General features: G+C 46.3%; 1 protein-coding gene across 1 annotated transcript; it reads right to left on the reverse strand.

The window, feature by feature from the left end:
* Positions 1–3,295: 3,295 nt before the first annotated feature.
* ARL8B (ADP ribosylation factor like GTPase 8B) lies at positions 3,296–16,978 on the reverse strand. Its single transcript, XM_064667109.1, has 7 exons — positions 16,642–16,978; positions 8,139–8,219; positions 7,492–7,565; positions 6,990–7,083; positions 6,323–6,390; positions 6,024–6,094; positions 3,296–5,242 (listed from the first exon to the last, which is right to left on the reverse strand). Exons 1-7 carry the CDS (start codon positions 16,762–16,764, stop codon positions 5,193–5,195), a joined length of 561 nt encoding a protein of 186 aa, XP_064523179.1. The 5' UTR covers positions 16,765–16,978; the 3' UTR covers positions 3,296–5,192.
* Positions 16,979–17,563: the final 585 nt, after the last annotated feature.

A 17,563-nucleotide genomic window follows, 5' to 3' on the forward strand; every position in this document is an offset into this window, starting at 1 on the left:
CTTGTGAAAACCAAGCTTTTAAGTTTCACACACCACAACTTTTATCTTTCTCTACTCACATATTTGCTTTGTTTGTTAAATGATAGCTCAGGAACTTCAACCCTGTGGGTCTTTTCAGAGAGAAACACAAACGAGACCAACAAATGCTTCCAGCACTTAAAGCAAAAATAATCAGAAATGGGAATTTCACAGACTGAGCTCTCCAAGTTGCCCCCCCAGAGCAGGAGGCTTATGGGCACTCTCTCAAGATGAAGTTCTGCAGTTAAAGCCACCAAATGTTTCCCACAGTTAGATAATGAGGCTTCACATATATTTCTAATAAAAGCAGCTGTCCTACTACAGATGAATATGCAAAAAAAAATGGTTTTCAACAACACTTTATTGAAGCACTTCAAAATTATCACAATGATAGATGTTGCCTTTAACAGAATAAAACTTGTCATGTCGTAATTAAAAGGCACTAATCCTGGCACAAAGGTCTACTTACCCACCTTCCATTGTGAGGGAAATAAAAACATCAAGTATTTCACTTCTCCTTTTAAAGAGTATGTGCAAACCTGCTCCGAGTGCCATTCTGTGTTTGTCACTTGAGTGACATGCAAGAGAAAACCCCAATGTTTCACCAAGACACACTTTAACATCCAGCATCTGCAGCCCTAAAGCAACAGAGCCCTCACTGAAGGTTCATGATCTAGTGAGACAAGTTCTGCACTCACTTTTGGGGAATAAAAGCCCTGAAGCACATGAGTGTCAGGCACTCACACATCACTTCTCCTTTAACACGACTGACTGCTTTGCTGGCCATGTCATCTTAGAAATCTAGATAAAATAACCTGATTTACACTCCCTTTTTGAATTCACACTCGAGTCAGGGTCAGTGCAAGGGCAGGGCAGTGGGGAGCAGTGCTGGGCATGCTGCTGGAGGAAGCACAAAGCAAACCATGACATGCCATTGCACAGCCACAGCAATGACAAAATGAAACCTCAGGAAAGCTAAAAGCTCAATAATCCAGCTAAGCCATACTTCAGGTTATTAGAGATCCCTGCACCACATTCCTCTAATAAACAGAGAGACTGTTTAAGGCATTTTCTTTGGCCTTTCTTCTAGCAGAAAGTGAAGATTATGCAGTTTGATATGTCAGCATCCCAAAAGGACCATCTTTCCAACCTGTTTCCATCAAGATGCAAAGAGAAAACATAAAGCAATGAGAAACTAGACTATTCCACGGATCACAAAAACAGCTCCACCTTTGGGCATCATTCCTGTTGCCAAGTGGTGGGACAGAATTGCTCTGTGCAGCTGCTCAGACCCTCAGCTGTACTCGGTGACAAGGAGAATTACCCTGCACTGTAATTGCACTTAGAGAAACCACCATCCACACAAAGCTGAGAGGACATGAACACTCCAAGGAAACGTTTCACACAGCCTGGAGCTGTGAGTGCCAACACAAACATTCCTAATCCAATCATTGCTGCTCCATGATCACTTGTACTGAATAAACCCAACACCAAGGACTGAGAGTTGATGGCTGGTGTAAATCACCAGGACACCAGACAATGCCAACACACCAGGGGCTCACAAAGGTAGGACTGCTGCCTAACTTCATGTATATTCACCACCAAAAGTTCTCTCTGGCTCAACATTTGCCTTTTCACAAGATGTGCATTTCTTATTATGCCAACAGCCAAGGCCTCCATCAGAGGAGAGTCTCAGGATTATGGCTATTGATGTTAAGTACAGTAGTTTATGTTATCAAAATTCATCCCCCCAAAAGCAACTTTTGTTAGGAGAATGGGACATTTAATCAGCCTCTTTTTACTGTCCAGACTCACTACAGAGCCCAAGACATGTAATCATCATGAGATTTGATGACTAGAACAGAGCTCTAGCATCCAAACTCAGCAAACAGCACTGGTAATGCTCTACACCTCTGCTAGAACACACAAGATTTGACCTTGGCCATAACTGTGCCAGACGAGGGAGCAGTTTTTCCAGTCCAAGGCTGAAGGTGCTGAGAACAGCCTCCCTTCCCTGGAAAGACTCACCACACTTCCTGTGTCAAAGGGAAGGCAGTTGGGGAGTTAATCAAGCCCTGAAACAGGACCAGTGCAATCCTCTGCGCTGGAATCCAACAGCCACTCCGAGCTCTCCTTCCTGCCACGTGAGGAACCAAGGACATCTGGGAGAACAGTACAAGAATAAGCTGTGAAACCCAGGTGGGATTATTTTGTGAAGTAATTTCAGAGCACACACATCACAGGTGGCCCCTGTGGTTCTCCCTATTTACACATAGAAGTAGAAACTATTACTGAAATACCACTGAAATCAAGCAAAGGGCTGTTGGCCAGTTCATACCACAGCTGATTTACTGAAGTGACTGGTTCTGGTATCAGACCAAGGTCAAAACCAGGGTGACAAAGCTTAGTGCACTAATCCTGTTCTCAGATTTGTGTCTAGAGGCATTTTGCTTTGACTGTGAACTCCAGGGAGCTGGTTTTGCATGCAGGAAACTCCCAAAGAAACACACACATGTTCTTTTACCCAACAGTTCACCAGTCCTTCCCACCAGCCAAGTTACACTGAAGGATGCTAAAAGACCTGCTCTCAGTACTAAAAACTAACCTGTTACAGTTCAGCAAGTTTGGAAGCTTACGTGGAGGCAAGCCCTGAAACAAGACATCCAATTTGTTACCATTAATTGGAAGATGATGACATACAGTCCTATAAATTATCAGTGACCTAAGAGACATTAATGCAACAAAAGCCTTTGGGAAGAACAGTCAATGAAACTCCAGATTACAATCACAGCAAAGATTTTGTTCCAGACCTCAGTCAACAAAAGCCTCACTTCCCACTGAGATAAGAATCTTTCTGCTTTAATTGGCAGTGAATGATCAGGCACTGCAAGATTTGACACTTGTGCTAGAAAAACAAAGGTTTTACTCTAGGCTTGACAAGAAAGAAGCTTGCAGACACATGCATGTCTCTCCTGAAAACAGAGCTCCAGAAGGCTGCCCCTACTTCTGACCCCTCAGCTGCCAGTGCTTTTTATAAACATAAAAGAGCACTGACTTCTGCTGAGACTGACTAGCTGAGCTTGCTCAGGTAAGCTGAGCAAACCCCAGGCCTCAAAGGCAGCTTTATGAGCATTTCAGTGGAACAGTTGAGCCACAGAACCTAAATCAGCTCAGGTATTTACCAATCCTTCTCCCCCCACTGTCATCTCTGGGAGAGGAGACACACATCCCACCATGTATTTCCATGAGTTCGGCCACATCAACTCAAGTCAGTCAGTTAAGTGTCAATACAACCCTCAAAACATAAGTTTATTGAATAAAGCTGAAGAGCAGTAAACCAACATATGCATCCACCTAAATAAAAAAATTCACGTATTTACAAAGTTCAGTAATTGTATAAGTTGTTCACATGCAGAGAGTAATGCACAGGTTAACAATTGGAAGTGTTTGGATGCCATAAACGCTGAAAGCAGTGAAGTATATAAACACCAAACACATCAAGTTTAGCTATAGGCCAGTTAACTAAACAGTGACCTGGTCCCCCACAAAGATTCACACATTCTAGTTTAGGTTCCTTATTTTAGGCACAAGCAAGTTTGCTAAATAAAGGTAACTGTAGCAGTTCCTGGTGAACTCGGGACTACAGTAGCAAGATAATTTACCCTCTCCTCTACAGCACCAGAGTATGAATTAATTGAAATCATGCTTCAGAGAACTGAAAGGGGACAAAAAGTTAAAATGCAACTTCAGACTGAACGCAGGCAGCTTGTAGTGTCTGTGCAACAGTGCCAGAGGTGGTACAGGACAGTAAGGCCATGGCAGTCTGCATTAAAACTGGCTTGTCACAGCTGACAGGGACTAAGCAGGTTCCCAACCAAAGACTCCCACGGGATGCAAACCACATTGAGGTGAGGAATCACACACAGTGTGAGGCAACACAGGCAGGTGTACCATGGATCTGCACACATGAGTAAAGCTACGCTGACACTGCTGGGTGAGCAAACCAGTCTTAACAAGTCTGTCCCTTTAAATAGGCTGAAGTCACTGAGAAAGTAAAGCTGCAAAAACATTGCGATCTTGAGTTTATACACACTTCCCTAAGCTGCAGGAGCTAGTCAAGAGACAGGATCATTGGCTCTCTTGTGCTTTGACACAGTAGAACGTTTCATCTGGCATCTTACAGGCTTTGCACATGGTTACATCGAAAAGCAGGCAGGTCTAGAGTTGTCACAATAGCCCAGGTATTCCATAGCACCAGGTGAAACTGTGCCCAGCCATTCCATGAGCAGGAGAGACACTAGACAATTACACAGATAGTGTGCTACAGGGCAACAACCGCCTGGATACAAGAACATCAGTAACTGGGGTCATGCAGCTGCTCACAATGCATGTTCTGGTTTCAGACAGAGACCACGAGTATCTGGAGATAGAAGAATGTATTTGAACAAAGCCTGATGTTCCTAGTAATTTGTTTTCATGCTGGAATACTCCAATTTTCGAAGGTTTACAGAACAGTCCATTCCCATCCCCCACACAAATGTTAAACAAAAGCAACAGAACGATTTTAAAAGATGACTCTTTCCTAATTCATCATGAGAGTTTTCTTTTTCAAGTGACAGGATCTCAGCTGTAGATTAGTGATGCTGATCTATGCCTTGTGCTCCCCTCTGCAAACAGTTTCCATTTCTCTGCTTACATACACACATCACATGCATTTGTGAGATAAATCAGTATCCCACAACTCACGCTTAAATGTTTTCTAACTACTGTATGTGGCATCTTACAGAATCTTAATGCTGTCAAGCATCAGCATCTTCAAGCCACTAAACACTAGAAATAAAACACTTGCTGAAAATCATATAAAAACCTGGCCCTGAAAAACCAGAACAGAGTGTACCATCGTAGTTAACATGGTAGAGATAATTTTTTTAAAAAGCCCCCCCCACAACCCTCCCACCACAGATGGTTGTAAAATAAATATTTGTGCTGACTTTATCATGACAACTCTAGTTGTTTTGTGACAGAATAGGAATACAAGTCTTCAGCAGTGCACATGAGAAATGAACCGTGAAAAGGCAGATTCTTGATACAGGATTTTTGGGTAGTATCTCATTATGGAGGGAAGTGGACAATTGAGATTATGGCCAACTGGTACTGGAGATTCCAGGAAGACTTCAGCTTCTTCTAGATTTTGAATGCTGAATAAGCCACTGAAGCGTGATATCTACAGAGAGAGAGAAGAGACGTGTTCAGGTGTCTGTGTTTGTATAACTGGCATGGCTTTGGTACAGGAATATCCAAGCCCTTCTCTAGAGGATGGTCCAAGGCAGATCAACAGGATAATTTTTTGGAATGCTTGCTGTCTGTGCTTTGGTCCTGTAGCTGCCCAGCATCCTTCAAGTAACAAACAAAGTCACTGCTCCAGAAATCCTGGTTCCTCAGTCACCTACACCACTAGGAAAAGGACATCCCTTAATCTGATACTTCCCTATGGCTCCAATAATTTGCCTTTGAACTCCACAAGTTTTAAAGCATTTGCTGTCAGTGCCAGACAGATGAACTGTTTGGCTGCAGTGATTAGCAGATTCCACAGCACAAACAGCAAGGAAAGGTGATTATTTCAAGGAAATGACTTGAGGAAAAACCTGCTGCAAATACTTGCCATCCTCCCCAAGTGAGAAAGAGGTGAGAGCACCTGATAAAGTATAAAATCATTTAGGCCAAGCTAATGGTGAGACTGATCAGCTATTTCCTGCAACCTAACTAAAGAAAGGAGCACATTTCACAGGGACTGACATATGTTTCAGTAACTACAACCCTACAACTTTAATACCAGTCAAGCTTCCTCACTGCCATCAGGAGTTATGCTGAATTCACCCACTGCACTCACACATTTGATTCTCTGATTTCCTGAAGTCAGGAAACGTGTGTATCAGAAGTTGCAACCCCCCAGCCCATCCTCTGACAGCTCTTCATAAAGCTCAGCATTTTGGGTTAATAGTTACCTATATTATCTTTCTCTTTGCAAGAAATTGAGTAGCAGCAGATTTCTCTGTCCTGAATAGCAGCGAGGTTCCTAGGAAAGAGAGAACATTTCAGCATGAATTTCTCTTACACAGGGACTCTTACTGAGAAACTAAAAGCTCCCCTTCACCTTCTCCACATAACTTGTTTCTGTACAATGTTGTTACCTCCTGTTGCTGGGTTTTCTGCTTTTAAATGCAAGCTTCCTGATTTAATAACAACCTTATGTACATGAAATTACTGAGTTAAAAAAATGTTTCTTAGGAAGGGTTAGACTTACATCTTTTCAATTAGCTGTTTCTCATCCAAAGCATTAGGAAGGTCTCTCTTATTTCCAAGTACTAGAACCTGAAATCCAGAGAAGGAAATGGTTGCAGCTTTGCTTCAGAAAAACAACAAAAAGACAAAACCCACAAACTCCACTTTAAAGGAGTCTCACAAACAGTCTGCACTTGCCTATTAAATCTAATGGAATGAGATATTCACTATTAAACCAGATCAAAAAGGCAGCCTGACCTAGTCACAGGGAAAGAAGGGGTTCAAATAAACTGTTCTGTGCAAAGAGCAAGCACAGAAACACATCAGCTGACAAAACTGAGAATAATCCCAGCAGATTTTCATCTGATATTCCCCAAACTTACTTTACACTTCTGTATTACACTCTGGTTAACCTTTAGACAAGAGCATCAACTCATACTGTGGAAACCTCTAAACTACTGTTTTAATTTTATTTCTTTTTTTTTTTGTGGGCACTGAACAAAATAAGATCACTGAAAGATGGACTGAGGCCAACAGTTAGAGTTAAGGCACTGGGGGCAGGTGTGGTTCATGCCTACACTGACCAGTAAGGTCAGGCCCTACAATTAAGAGTTCAAGGCAGACTTCAGAGTTGCTCAAGTTATGACATTCCTCAAGCATTTAATACTGTTTAAGGTGATATTACTTACAGGGATTCCTTGTAACTGTGGCTTATCTAGAAGGTTGTGCAGCTCATTTCGAGAGGCTTCTATTTTTTCACGATCTGCAGCATCTACCATGTAGCTTTAGAGAGAATTTCAGGTTAGGTCAGTGAGACTGAGCTCCCTCAGAAACATCAGTCTTTCCTTTACACTGTCAGGTTTGAGCACATTCAACAGGGCTTTAAACAAAGCCAGGGCTTCTGAGCAAAGAATGTGGTTCTTTAAAAGAAAAAATTCTCTAAGACCAGAGTAGAAGGCAGATGCTTTGAGTTAGACAGCACTGCCACCCAGTTCAGACAGGAAGGAGTTAGTACTCCAGATCAGAAAGATAAAAGAACAACCCTGAACTCAGGGGTAGAACAGGTCAATCTGGCTGCAGTGCAGTCTCAGAATTACAAGGAGAACTAGGGAGTGAGGCATGCTCTGTTAGGAGGCTCACAGAGAAGAGCAGCACACTGGAGGTGAGTAGGAGCCGAGGGAAGGCACTTACACAATAGCATTAACTCCTCTGCAATATCGCTCCCACATGCTCCGGAACCGCGGCTGCCCTCCTATATCCCAGATCTTGAGGCGAGGGAAAAAGACAATTTAGCCATGCACTATTTTAAACGTGTCAGGCACAGATAAGACAAGAAATCAAAACACAGTTTCTCCTTTCTCCTTAACCAGCTGCTGGACCCCTCCCATGTTGAACCAGAACTAATCCCTTGTACAGCTGCTCGGATCTCACAGCCCACAGCAGGGGATGCAAACTAGAGCACCTTGCAGCAGCTGCAGGAACACACCTGGAGACTGAGGTTACACAGGAAACTGTGATACATTGACTTAAAACTCTGCATCTGATGTAAGCAACCCTGATGAGTAGAAAAGCAGCATCTCTGGGCCCTAAACACTCAGATTAAAGCCAGACAGCCTTATCACAAGATTGCTTTAACTAGTCCATGAACCTGGAAATCACACACAGATTCTCATTTAAGAAACTCCATAAATAAACATAAATGTCTTCTTAAGCTACTTGACAGATTTAGCTGAGCCTCTTCAGTTTTCTATATTTGTCCCAAGGCTGGAAGCAAAACAGAGCAAGCACGTACATTTTAAACTAGAAGCTGAAGACAACAGTCAACAAAGGCAACATACCTTTATTGTAACATTACCCTTTGTAACTTTCCTCATGTTGAAGCCCACAGTAGGAATCATATCTTCACTGAACTGACCCGACTGGAAAAAAAAGAAAGTTAAATTTAGTGCTTATCTGATGCAGCTGGTTTACATAGTAAAATATCACAAGCTTTTTCTAACCATTTGCCTTCCAACTGAAGGCTTCACAGCCAAGAAGTCCTAAATAGTATATCCATGTGTATTGAAGTCAGTCAAGTCATTTCTTACAAGCACTGAAATAATTGTTCAAGCCTTGAGGCAGTCAGGGTGCAAAGTTACCTGGGAGAAGTGCTTTGCACAGCTTAACAGATGGACAGCCAGGACAAGGACAGGAAAAGAACCATTCACCTACTTCTGCTGGAGCCAACTCAGGATCTCCCAATTACCTGGGAGCTAGAAATATCCAGAAGCTCTCCCTCTGATGCAAGCTACTCCACAGACAGCATTCACAGTAATAAATCACCCACTGGAGGAAGCCTCCAACCCACAGGTATGGGGTAACTCCCTGAGGAGTGTTAGAAGGCTGCAAAGTGGAAGGACTTGCCGGGTCAGCTTCCTGCCAGCCTGCAGTGTCCAGCTTGTTCAGCACTGGGAAAGGCAATGAAATGCAGCTGGACAGTATTTGAGCCTGCTTCCACCAGGCATTCAGCATCACTCCAAGCTCTGGCAGAACTGCTGCAAACAGCATTGCATTAGAGAGGTTCCCCAGTGGCAGATGTTTTACCGTCTGTTACCCTTTTATCTGTAGCAGCTGGAGAGCCAAATTCCCAGGTTCCCAGCGATCTCCTGCAGCCAACCCAGGAGCCATAACAAGTGTTATCAACACCAGATTTCTGCCCTGCTCCCTCGGCTGTTTGGCACAAGGTGAATCACCACAGTGGCCATTATGAAGCTCACTACATCCATTATGTGTAATAGAACCAGACAGTCAACGAGATTGCAGAAAATTAAGGTCGATCCAAAAGCATTCAGTTGTTTAATTAGGGTGTGATATCACAGCAAAGTCTGCATCTCTCCCTGATCTTGCAGAGAGAGGCCACCCCAGGTTTAAAGCCCTTTGGGATCTCTGGAGCAAACATCACACACCCCAATTAGGGCCCAACTGCCACCAGCTGCAAGTACCACCTAAGTGTGACCAGGTGGCCAAGAAGGCCAGTAGCTCCTGGTTTGTATCAGGAGCAGGGTGGCCAACAGGACCAGGGCTGCACAGAGGAGTTTGGATCAGGCTCCTGCAGCACTGCTCCTGAACACACTCTAACCTTTCTAACTCAGCAAGGTGCCTGGCTGGATGCCTGTCCATCAGCTCCCCATTCCCAAAATCCCCGTGTCCGAGCTGTCCATTCCATCACGTGCAGCTCAGCGGCTGGTGGTTGGCTGTGCTTCCACAGCTGATGCAGCTCAGTTTGGCTCCTGGAGCCAGTGTTGCCTCTGAAGGGTCACTTGCCAGGTTGCTCAAGCACCACTGCATTCCTGCCTCCACATTCCTGCCTCCACAGTCACACCCCACACCCACAACTCTTCTCCAAGCTCTCCCAAGCTCTCCCTGAACCTCTATCTCTGTGCTACTGCACATTACCCCATATGCTGCCAGCTATTCCCACTCAGATACTTCCAGATCCTTCACTCGAGAGCTGTTCCTATCAATAGGAACTCCAGGAATCTCCCAGACTGTGTTCCCTCTGCTGTGTTGTATTTCCAGCAGATATCTGGGAAGTTGAAGTGTCCTATGACAACAAGGCCTAGTGATTGTGAGACTTCTCCCAGCTGCTTAAGGAGTATTTTGGTGCCTCTTCTTCCTGGGTGGGGTGGTTTAGAACAGATTCCCACCAGGACATCTGCCTTGTTGGCCTTCTCCTCGATTCTTACCCATAAACAACCTTATCATGACCATCATCAAGCTCTACACAGTGCAAACACTCCTGACACACAAGCCTATCCCAAAGCCTCTCCTTTCCTGCCCATCCCTCTGCAGGGTTTATAGCCCTCCACTGCCATCCCACTAATTACAGCATGTTCAGTATCAAGTTCTCTCCCTGCTCTTTTAGGATACAAATTCCTTCAGAGTGGATCAGCACCTCATTTACCACGTGTTTAATGTAACATTGCAGAAATTACTGTGACCCACCACAAGAAAGCTTTTACAGAATATTCTGGAAAGCTGCTGCACCTTATATTCCTTCCCAAGTACTCCCTACCCACGCTGCACATCCCAAAACTTGTTCTGACTTGCTTAAAACCTCCACTGCAGAGTCCTCAGTTACACTTGAGTTTCACTGCCTGTTCTCTGCTTTGCAGAGGAACAATCCAGCACTGCCATGAGCACACTGATCAACTCAGCCCTTCTCTTGGAAGGCCTCCCTCTGATGGGTGGGTGTTCCTCTGCTCACAGGCACTGTACCCAAAGAAAGCTACTGGCAGTCACCTTCTCTTTTCAGACAGGTCAAAAATTGGTTAAAGTGATTGTAGAGGATTTAGCAAGCAGGCAGTGATCTCCTTTGATGGATTCTGCTACTGCATTCAGCTGGCTTGGCCCAGAAACAGTTCTCTAAACCCAGAATTTAGGGAGCTTTTGTTTACTACCTCTACAGAAGAAAAAAGCCAGGAATTCAGCTGCAACTTAGAGTATTCATATGCAAAAAGCTACTCACACAGCATAACCAAAGGAATATGCCTTTATTGGTAGGCAGTTTTGCTTGAATCACTTCCCTCCTAGAGCAGATTACTCAGCCCTATCACCGTGTGCTCACAATATGATGCTTTCTCCTTCTAAAACAGGCACCAGCTTTAAAACACGTTTGATGTGCACAGCAGTACTTTCAATTCCTGATCACAAAGCCTTTGGCTGCTGTCACACACAGCAGCACTGCCCAAGAGTGGTGCTGATGAACACAGAGGTGCCCTGTTTTCAGCACTTGTGCCCGTCCCACCAGGCAGACACTGCACTCCCTGCAGGGCTCCTGGCAGAGCAGCCCCGTGTCCCACCAGTGATTATGAATGAAGCCCAAGCTCCGAGGTCACACGGACCATACAGAGCTAACACAAACTGAAGGTCAGCAAACAAACTTAACTCCAGCCCCTGTGTGGGAGATAAGGAACAGGGAGACTAAACAGACTGAATTTCAGAGGCCTCATGCAGAAGGAACCCATGGGACTGATCCTTGAGCCTCCTGGTTTAAGAGATGCTCCCTTTTGGATACTCAAAGCTCCTGGAGAACCTAAACGTGATTTTAGTGCAACATGAACCCATTTATGTGGATGGGTACTTCTGTTGGATAAGGATTATTCAGAGCAGCAAAACTGCTTCCAGACTGAACTAAGTCCCTCACTGTACTCCATAAATCAGTTTGGGTTCAGCTCACCTTGTATCCAGTACCAGCACTAATCCCCACAGACACCACAGCAGTATCAGCTACAGGGACAGTTCATTTCCCAGAGGAAAACTTGGGACAAGAGTTTAACTTGCCATCACCTGACATTCCAGCAGTGTAAAAGGGATAGTAAGTAAGTTTAGTCTCTTTTGATACTTTGTTCATATTACAACGTGCTGCTTACTAAACCTACTATTTCCAGTTGTCTTGAGTCAAAAAAACCAAAACAAACAAAACCACGCTCTGGCTACTTCATCTGCCTCCCTACAGCCATAAGATTCAACTTCCAGGGAGCTACAGAATGACAGAGTGGTTTGGGTTGGAAGGAACCTTTAAAACTGTCCTCTTCCACTCCCTGCCATGAGCAGGGACACCTTCCACTAGACCAGGATGCTCCCAGCCCTGTCCAGCCTGGCCTTGTCACCCAGACTGTCAGCACCAAGCCTCCTAAGCAGCTTGATTTTGATTCCACAGCCTACACAAGGACATTCTTTCTATCATCAGAAAAGGTCAGGGCAGCCTTTAGTTTGCATCTCATAAAGCTGATGTGATTCATGACTGTTATAGGACCAATTTCTTCATATAGGCCTTGTTACTACACAGTAGAGATTGTTCTGTCTTTACTCATATTACTTTTCATCCAGCTAGAAGAGATCACAAACAAGCTTAACCAACTAGGAGATAACATCAGTGGAGTATGGATTCCAGCCAGGACACTCCCAATCCACCTGAACCAGCATATTACATTAAACCCTGCTGTTCATCCCTAAATTTCTCTTTTTTTCACACTAAGAAAAAAACGCCACATCTCTCAGAAATCTCCTCTTTAAAAAATAATTTTAAAAACAGTGTAATTTTAGCATATCAAGCTACCCCTACACTAAGCCTCCTCTGCAACACTCATAGCCTCCACCAAGCAGTGCATCATAGATGGACAAATCAACTGTCTGTAGTCCAGTTTCCTTCTGGAAATACTTCAGTGTTCCAGCTACTTGTGACCAGTTCAGAAGCCTGACCTCTAGTTTCGAAGCTTCAATCCCTGTGATCTCACAGTCCCTTGAAAGGCTTCACAACAGCACCTCCATGAATGATTGCTGCAGAAAGCAAAACAACAGTACATGACAAGAAAAGGCATTTTTAATTCCCCAACCCTATTCCATGGAATATTTAAAAGGACATGGACCACTTATCATGTAACTACCATAAAAAAAACATTTCTCTCTAGAAGTCATTCATGTAAGAGCTCATTTCATGCCTCTGACAGTCCCAAAAACATCTTTACATCTTTATTGAGGTGTTACTACTTAGAGCTCTTCCATTTCTCACAGAATGCTATGCAGGAACTCAGGACCACAATGGGAAAAGTAGATTCCAACTTCAGTCACCTGTTTCAGCCCACCTGGGGGTACAGCAAGCAGGACCTCAAAGACAGAACATGAGTCATCTCCTGGTAGCTTTATTAGCTAATGAAGTGATGCAATGCATTTCAAGAGACTTCTGCCATTAAGAAACACAACACTTCAAAGTGTATCACCCTTCTCCCCTAGCTACTCTGTGTATGAAGTGACAACACATGGGATTTATGGCCTACCTGAGTGTTCCAGAAGGCACTAAAACAGCAGTGGAATTCTCTAGAACAACCTTTTTCCATACTTTGCCAATGTGGCTTCTTTAAGTCAAAGTTACTTACAATACTCATGAGGCCAGAGGGAAGTCACAGCTCCCAGCTGGCCAAAGGAACCTTTTGTTGAGAGGTGCTTCAGGAATTGCCTCTCTAGAAACCAAGGCCTCAGTCCAAGGCGTGTTGGATATTCCAAAGTTAAAAAAGCAAACCACACTAATTCAGGCTCTGACACAAATCCTACAAAGGGACCTTATTTACCCTGTCACCACAAACAGGCTGAGTTTGGCTCTTAAGCCTAACAACTGTATGGGAGGATCAGACTAATGAGCTTCAGTCTTCCCGTGCCAAACACCTGGATCGAGGAACAACCTACCAGGCTTCAAGCAAAACTTCTAAAAAAAGCCAGGAGATGCCACTCTTCCATGAAACACCCCTTTGAAAGGGAACAAGTGCCCCATTCTCCAGCAGCACATGCTGCCCAGGCTGGGAGCAGAGTCAGTTTACTTGAGTCATGTTTCAGTTGCGTCACAGGCCGAGGAGGAGCTGGGGCCCCTCCGTGCCTCCCCACACCAGCATGGCCAGCACTCCCAGCTCCACAGCCAGGCTGCAGAAAGGCTGGAACACCCACGAGCTGCAGACATGCAAACAGCACCAGATACTGCAGCCTCTGTAAATAATGGGCATTTCCAGCGCTCGGATAAGGAGCCGACAATTCCAGAGGCGATCCCGGGATGACAGGCAGTTTCTCCAAATAAGAGCCACAGGCCTTCCACATTAGGGAAATTAGGACCAGGAAGAAATGATATCCTCCCTTGTGAGCAAGTTTACTCACGCACATGGAAAACTTAGGCTTAATATCTAATTAGAGACAGTGACTAATGTGGAGCCTCAGCAAAGCAGAAACTGCATTAGCCACATCCAGCTATAACGAGATTGCACTGCTAAGGCTGGGTTTTAAACCTTCCTGTCAAACTGATCCCAGAATGGTTTGGGTTGGAAGGGACCTTCAAGCCCATCTACTTCAAGCCCCCTGCCATGGGCAGAAGCACCTTCACTAGACCAGGTCTAAGCTCCAACCTGGCCTTGGACACTTCCAGGGATGGGGCAGCCACAGCTTCTCTGGGCAACCTGTGCCAGGGCCTCCCCACCCTCACAGGGAAGGATTTATCCTTAATATCTAATCCAGCTTCCCCATCTCTCAGTTCAAAGCCATTCCCCCTTGTCCTATCACTCCACACCCTTGTTTGGTCTGATTACAAACCAAGTGCTTGTTTACACTGAAGGAATAAATATGGTCCAAACCCAGTACCAATCTAGAAGATTATTCTAGAACTGGACTGTCTGCCTCTCATGGAGCAGTCAGGCCTCCCACTTCAGCAGCAGTCAGGCCTTGCATCAAGCTTCCTTGGTTGAGTTTCCCTCTAGTTCCATATGCCTCACTTGATGGGCAGAGATTACATTAGAGATTTATATTGGATTAAACTCACTATTGTCAAGACTGGTAACAGCCCTATTAGACAGAACACAACCTTCTAAGCCATACCAAGCTCCTGATGTGCAATCCAGCTTTTAGAGGTATCCTACAGGACATCTTGCTGTGTCATTCCTTTCATTTTAGTTTTAAGGAATCCCAACAGCCTCATCCATCCAGACCATTAACAGGCCTGCAGAGAGCACTTATTCTTTTCGCACGCTCGTTCCCAAATGCAGACTCTAAACTAAAGTCAGTCAGGGAAGCAACTACCAAGTTATCTCTGCATGCCATGGGCAGCAGTGCTTCTCTAAAAAGCAATATTGCACTGATGACTGAAGCTTATGCTATTATTTTTTTTAAAATCAGTCATAAAACCCTGAGCAAGTCCCCTCTCTCTGTTTTTTGTAAAGAGTTCATAGATGTCCTAATTAAAAGCTTCAGAAACGCAAGTTGCTGCTTCCAAACCAAGCCAGCCAACGAGGCTGTGTCAGCACACACAACAGCTTCCCTATTTCACTGGGTTTTGCAAGGCTCTTTGAATGACAGTCAGATAAATGTCTGGGTGTGATCCTAACACATGGCTGAAACCTTGCAAAATTCAACCCCCGGCAAAGGAAGCTGGAAACTGATGTCAGCTTTACTTAGGAAAACTTCTACCACTTGAGACAACTCAGATGGACTAAACTGATGTGCAGCACTGCTGCAATTCTGAACTGCTCCACATATCTGCATAGCTTCACATGTAACTCCCTGAACATGTGCTGCTGGCACTACAGAGAGGCAAAGCAGTTCTTTGTCAAGTACCATCACCATGAGGACTCCAGCAGACAAAAAACCTGCAGGGTAACCTCAGAGCCCCAAGCTGCAGGAACACTCCAAGCAGTATCAGCTCAGCAGCCAAAGACCGAGGTTGTTCAACAATTCCAGAGCTCCATGTTTAGAAATCAAAGCCCAGAAGTAGTGGCAGTGTGTGAAAGAACAGGCTTCTGGCACTCTTGGGTTAGTTCAGCAACTTTCACATAAAAACTAGTCAGAGAAAAGTGACCTCTGATGGGGGCAGACCCATTTCCCATGATTATCAAGGAGCCCACTGAGTGCTCACACCTGAGCTACACAAGACCTTGGTTACGTTTTGCCAGGGTATCCATCAGTGTACAAGGATGAATTTATTCAAGAGAATAGAAGTCCTTTTCCTATCCAGCAACTCACTCACCTGACACTTCAGTAAATACATTCATACAAATATTCCATAGTGTTATGGAGACAGCCTCAAAAAACCCCGAAAGACAAGCTGAAGGTCTGCTCCCTGTAAAGCTGGAGACATCAGCTCTCATTCCAGGGGCTCGGGACTCAGATCCCTCATGCTCCCTGCAAACCCAAAAGGCACCCCAGCTTCCCATTCCAGTCTCCCTACAAGGGCTCCCAAACTTGTCTCCTGGAATGTTTTCCATCACATATATCCACAGAGCAGGACGCTGGTGGAGCCAACTAAGCCATTTAGGTAAAGCTACTCTTTATCTCATTCAACAATGGAAAGCTTCGTGTAGGAGGAGTTCCACACCCTTCCTTCACTTGCTCCAGGCACACCACCAGATCAGCAGGCCCCAGTGCAGCACTTTGCTGCTCTCAGGTTTGTTAGTTGTACTTCTGAAGCAAGATGTACCTTGAGAGAAAGGAGATTATTTGATACAGGCTACAGCAATCAGCACAAGCAAACAACTGCGAGGAGAACCGTGAGTGGGTGACACCTCCAGCCATTCAGGCCCACTGACACAGACGAAGGGAGGAAGCAGCTGAGGACACACAATGTTATCTCCACATTCGCTCAGCCCAGCCACACCGACACACGGCTGTCGGGCCGTGCCCTGGTGTGGGATCAGTGTCCCCTCAGCACGGGAAGGTTCCCGGAGGCACAGCGGCTCCCGGGGCTCCCATCCCACCCGGCGGGGCACACCCGCTGCCCCCGCTCCATCCCGGGCTCCGGGCCGGGATCAGCCCCTCCCGCCGCCCGCTCACCGCGATGACGTTCACGAAGGTGGTCTTGCCCGAGTACTGCAGCCCCACCAGCGTCAGCTCCATCTCCTCCTTCCAGAAGAGGGAGCGGAACCAGTCCAGCAGCCGGGACAGCAGCGCCAGCATCGTGGCGGCGGGCGGGCGGGCCGGGGGCGCTGCGGGCCGGGCCGGGGCGCTGCGGGCTGGGCCGGGCGCTGGCTGCGGCGGTCCGGGCTGTGCGGTGCGGAGCTGTGCGGTGCGGAGCTGTGCGGTGCCGGTCCGGGCTGTGCCGTGCCGTGCCGCGCCGGGCCGGTCCGGGACACCCGCGCTCGCCGCCCGGCTCCCCCCGCCGTCACGTGACCGCGCGGTCACCGGCACGGGCCGCGCGCCGCCGGCCCCGCCCCGCCCCGCAGCGCCCCCTGGCGGCCCCGCGCCGCGGGAGGACCGCGGGGGCGGGGCCGTCATGGCGGCCGTGAGGGAGGCGGTACTGCGGCCGCCTCAGCACCGCATCGGGCAGCGTGCCAGGTGTCCGTCCGCACCCCGCCGAATCACGGCGTCACTGAGATTACCAGTGACCGAACACCACCTTGTCAACCAGACCATGGCACTAAGTGCCATGTCCACTCTTTCCCTGAACACCTCTAGGGGTGGTGATTCCACCACCTCCCAGTCCATTCCAGTGTCTAATCACCCTTTGTGTGAGGAAATTCTCCTCGATGTCCAACCTGAACCTCCCGTGTGCAACTTAAGACAATGATCTCTCGTCCTCAGCCCACCACCATGGACAGGTGTGGGTGAAGGGGTGTGAACTCACACCCCACACCATCACAGCATCATTAAGGTTGGAAAAGACTTCCAAGACCACTGAGTCCCCCCTGTGCTCCATCCCCACCTTGTCACCCAGCCCAGAGCACAGAGCGCCACGTCCACTTGAAGCACAGTCTTT

Source organism: Pseudopipra pipra, chromosome 11 (assembly GCF_036250125.1).
Source record: "Pseudopipra pipra isolate bDixPip1 chromosome 11, bDixPip1.hap1, whole genome shotgun sequence".
Classification (NCBI taxonomy): domain Eukaryota; kingdom Metazoa; phylum Chordata; class Aves; order Passeriformes; family Pipridae; genus Pseudopipra; species Pseudopipra pipra.

Bases quoted from the DNA above. Each gene is read 5' to 3' on its own strand.
- ARL8B (XM_064667109.1), bottom strand. From the start codon at position 16,764: ATGCTGGCGCTGCTGTCCCGGCTGCTGGACTGGTTCCGCTCCCTCTTC. The intron at 8,220-16,641 runs GTGAGCGGGCGG...TTTTTTTTCCAG, and splicing joins CCTTCGTGAACGTCATCGCG to TCGGGTCAGTTCAGTGAAGA. The intron at 6,391-6,989 runs GTAAGTAATATC...TCTGGATTTCAG, and splicing joins CACAGTTACAAGGAATCCCT to GTTCTAGTACTTGGAAATAA.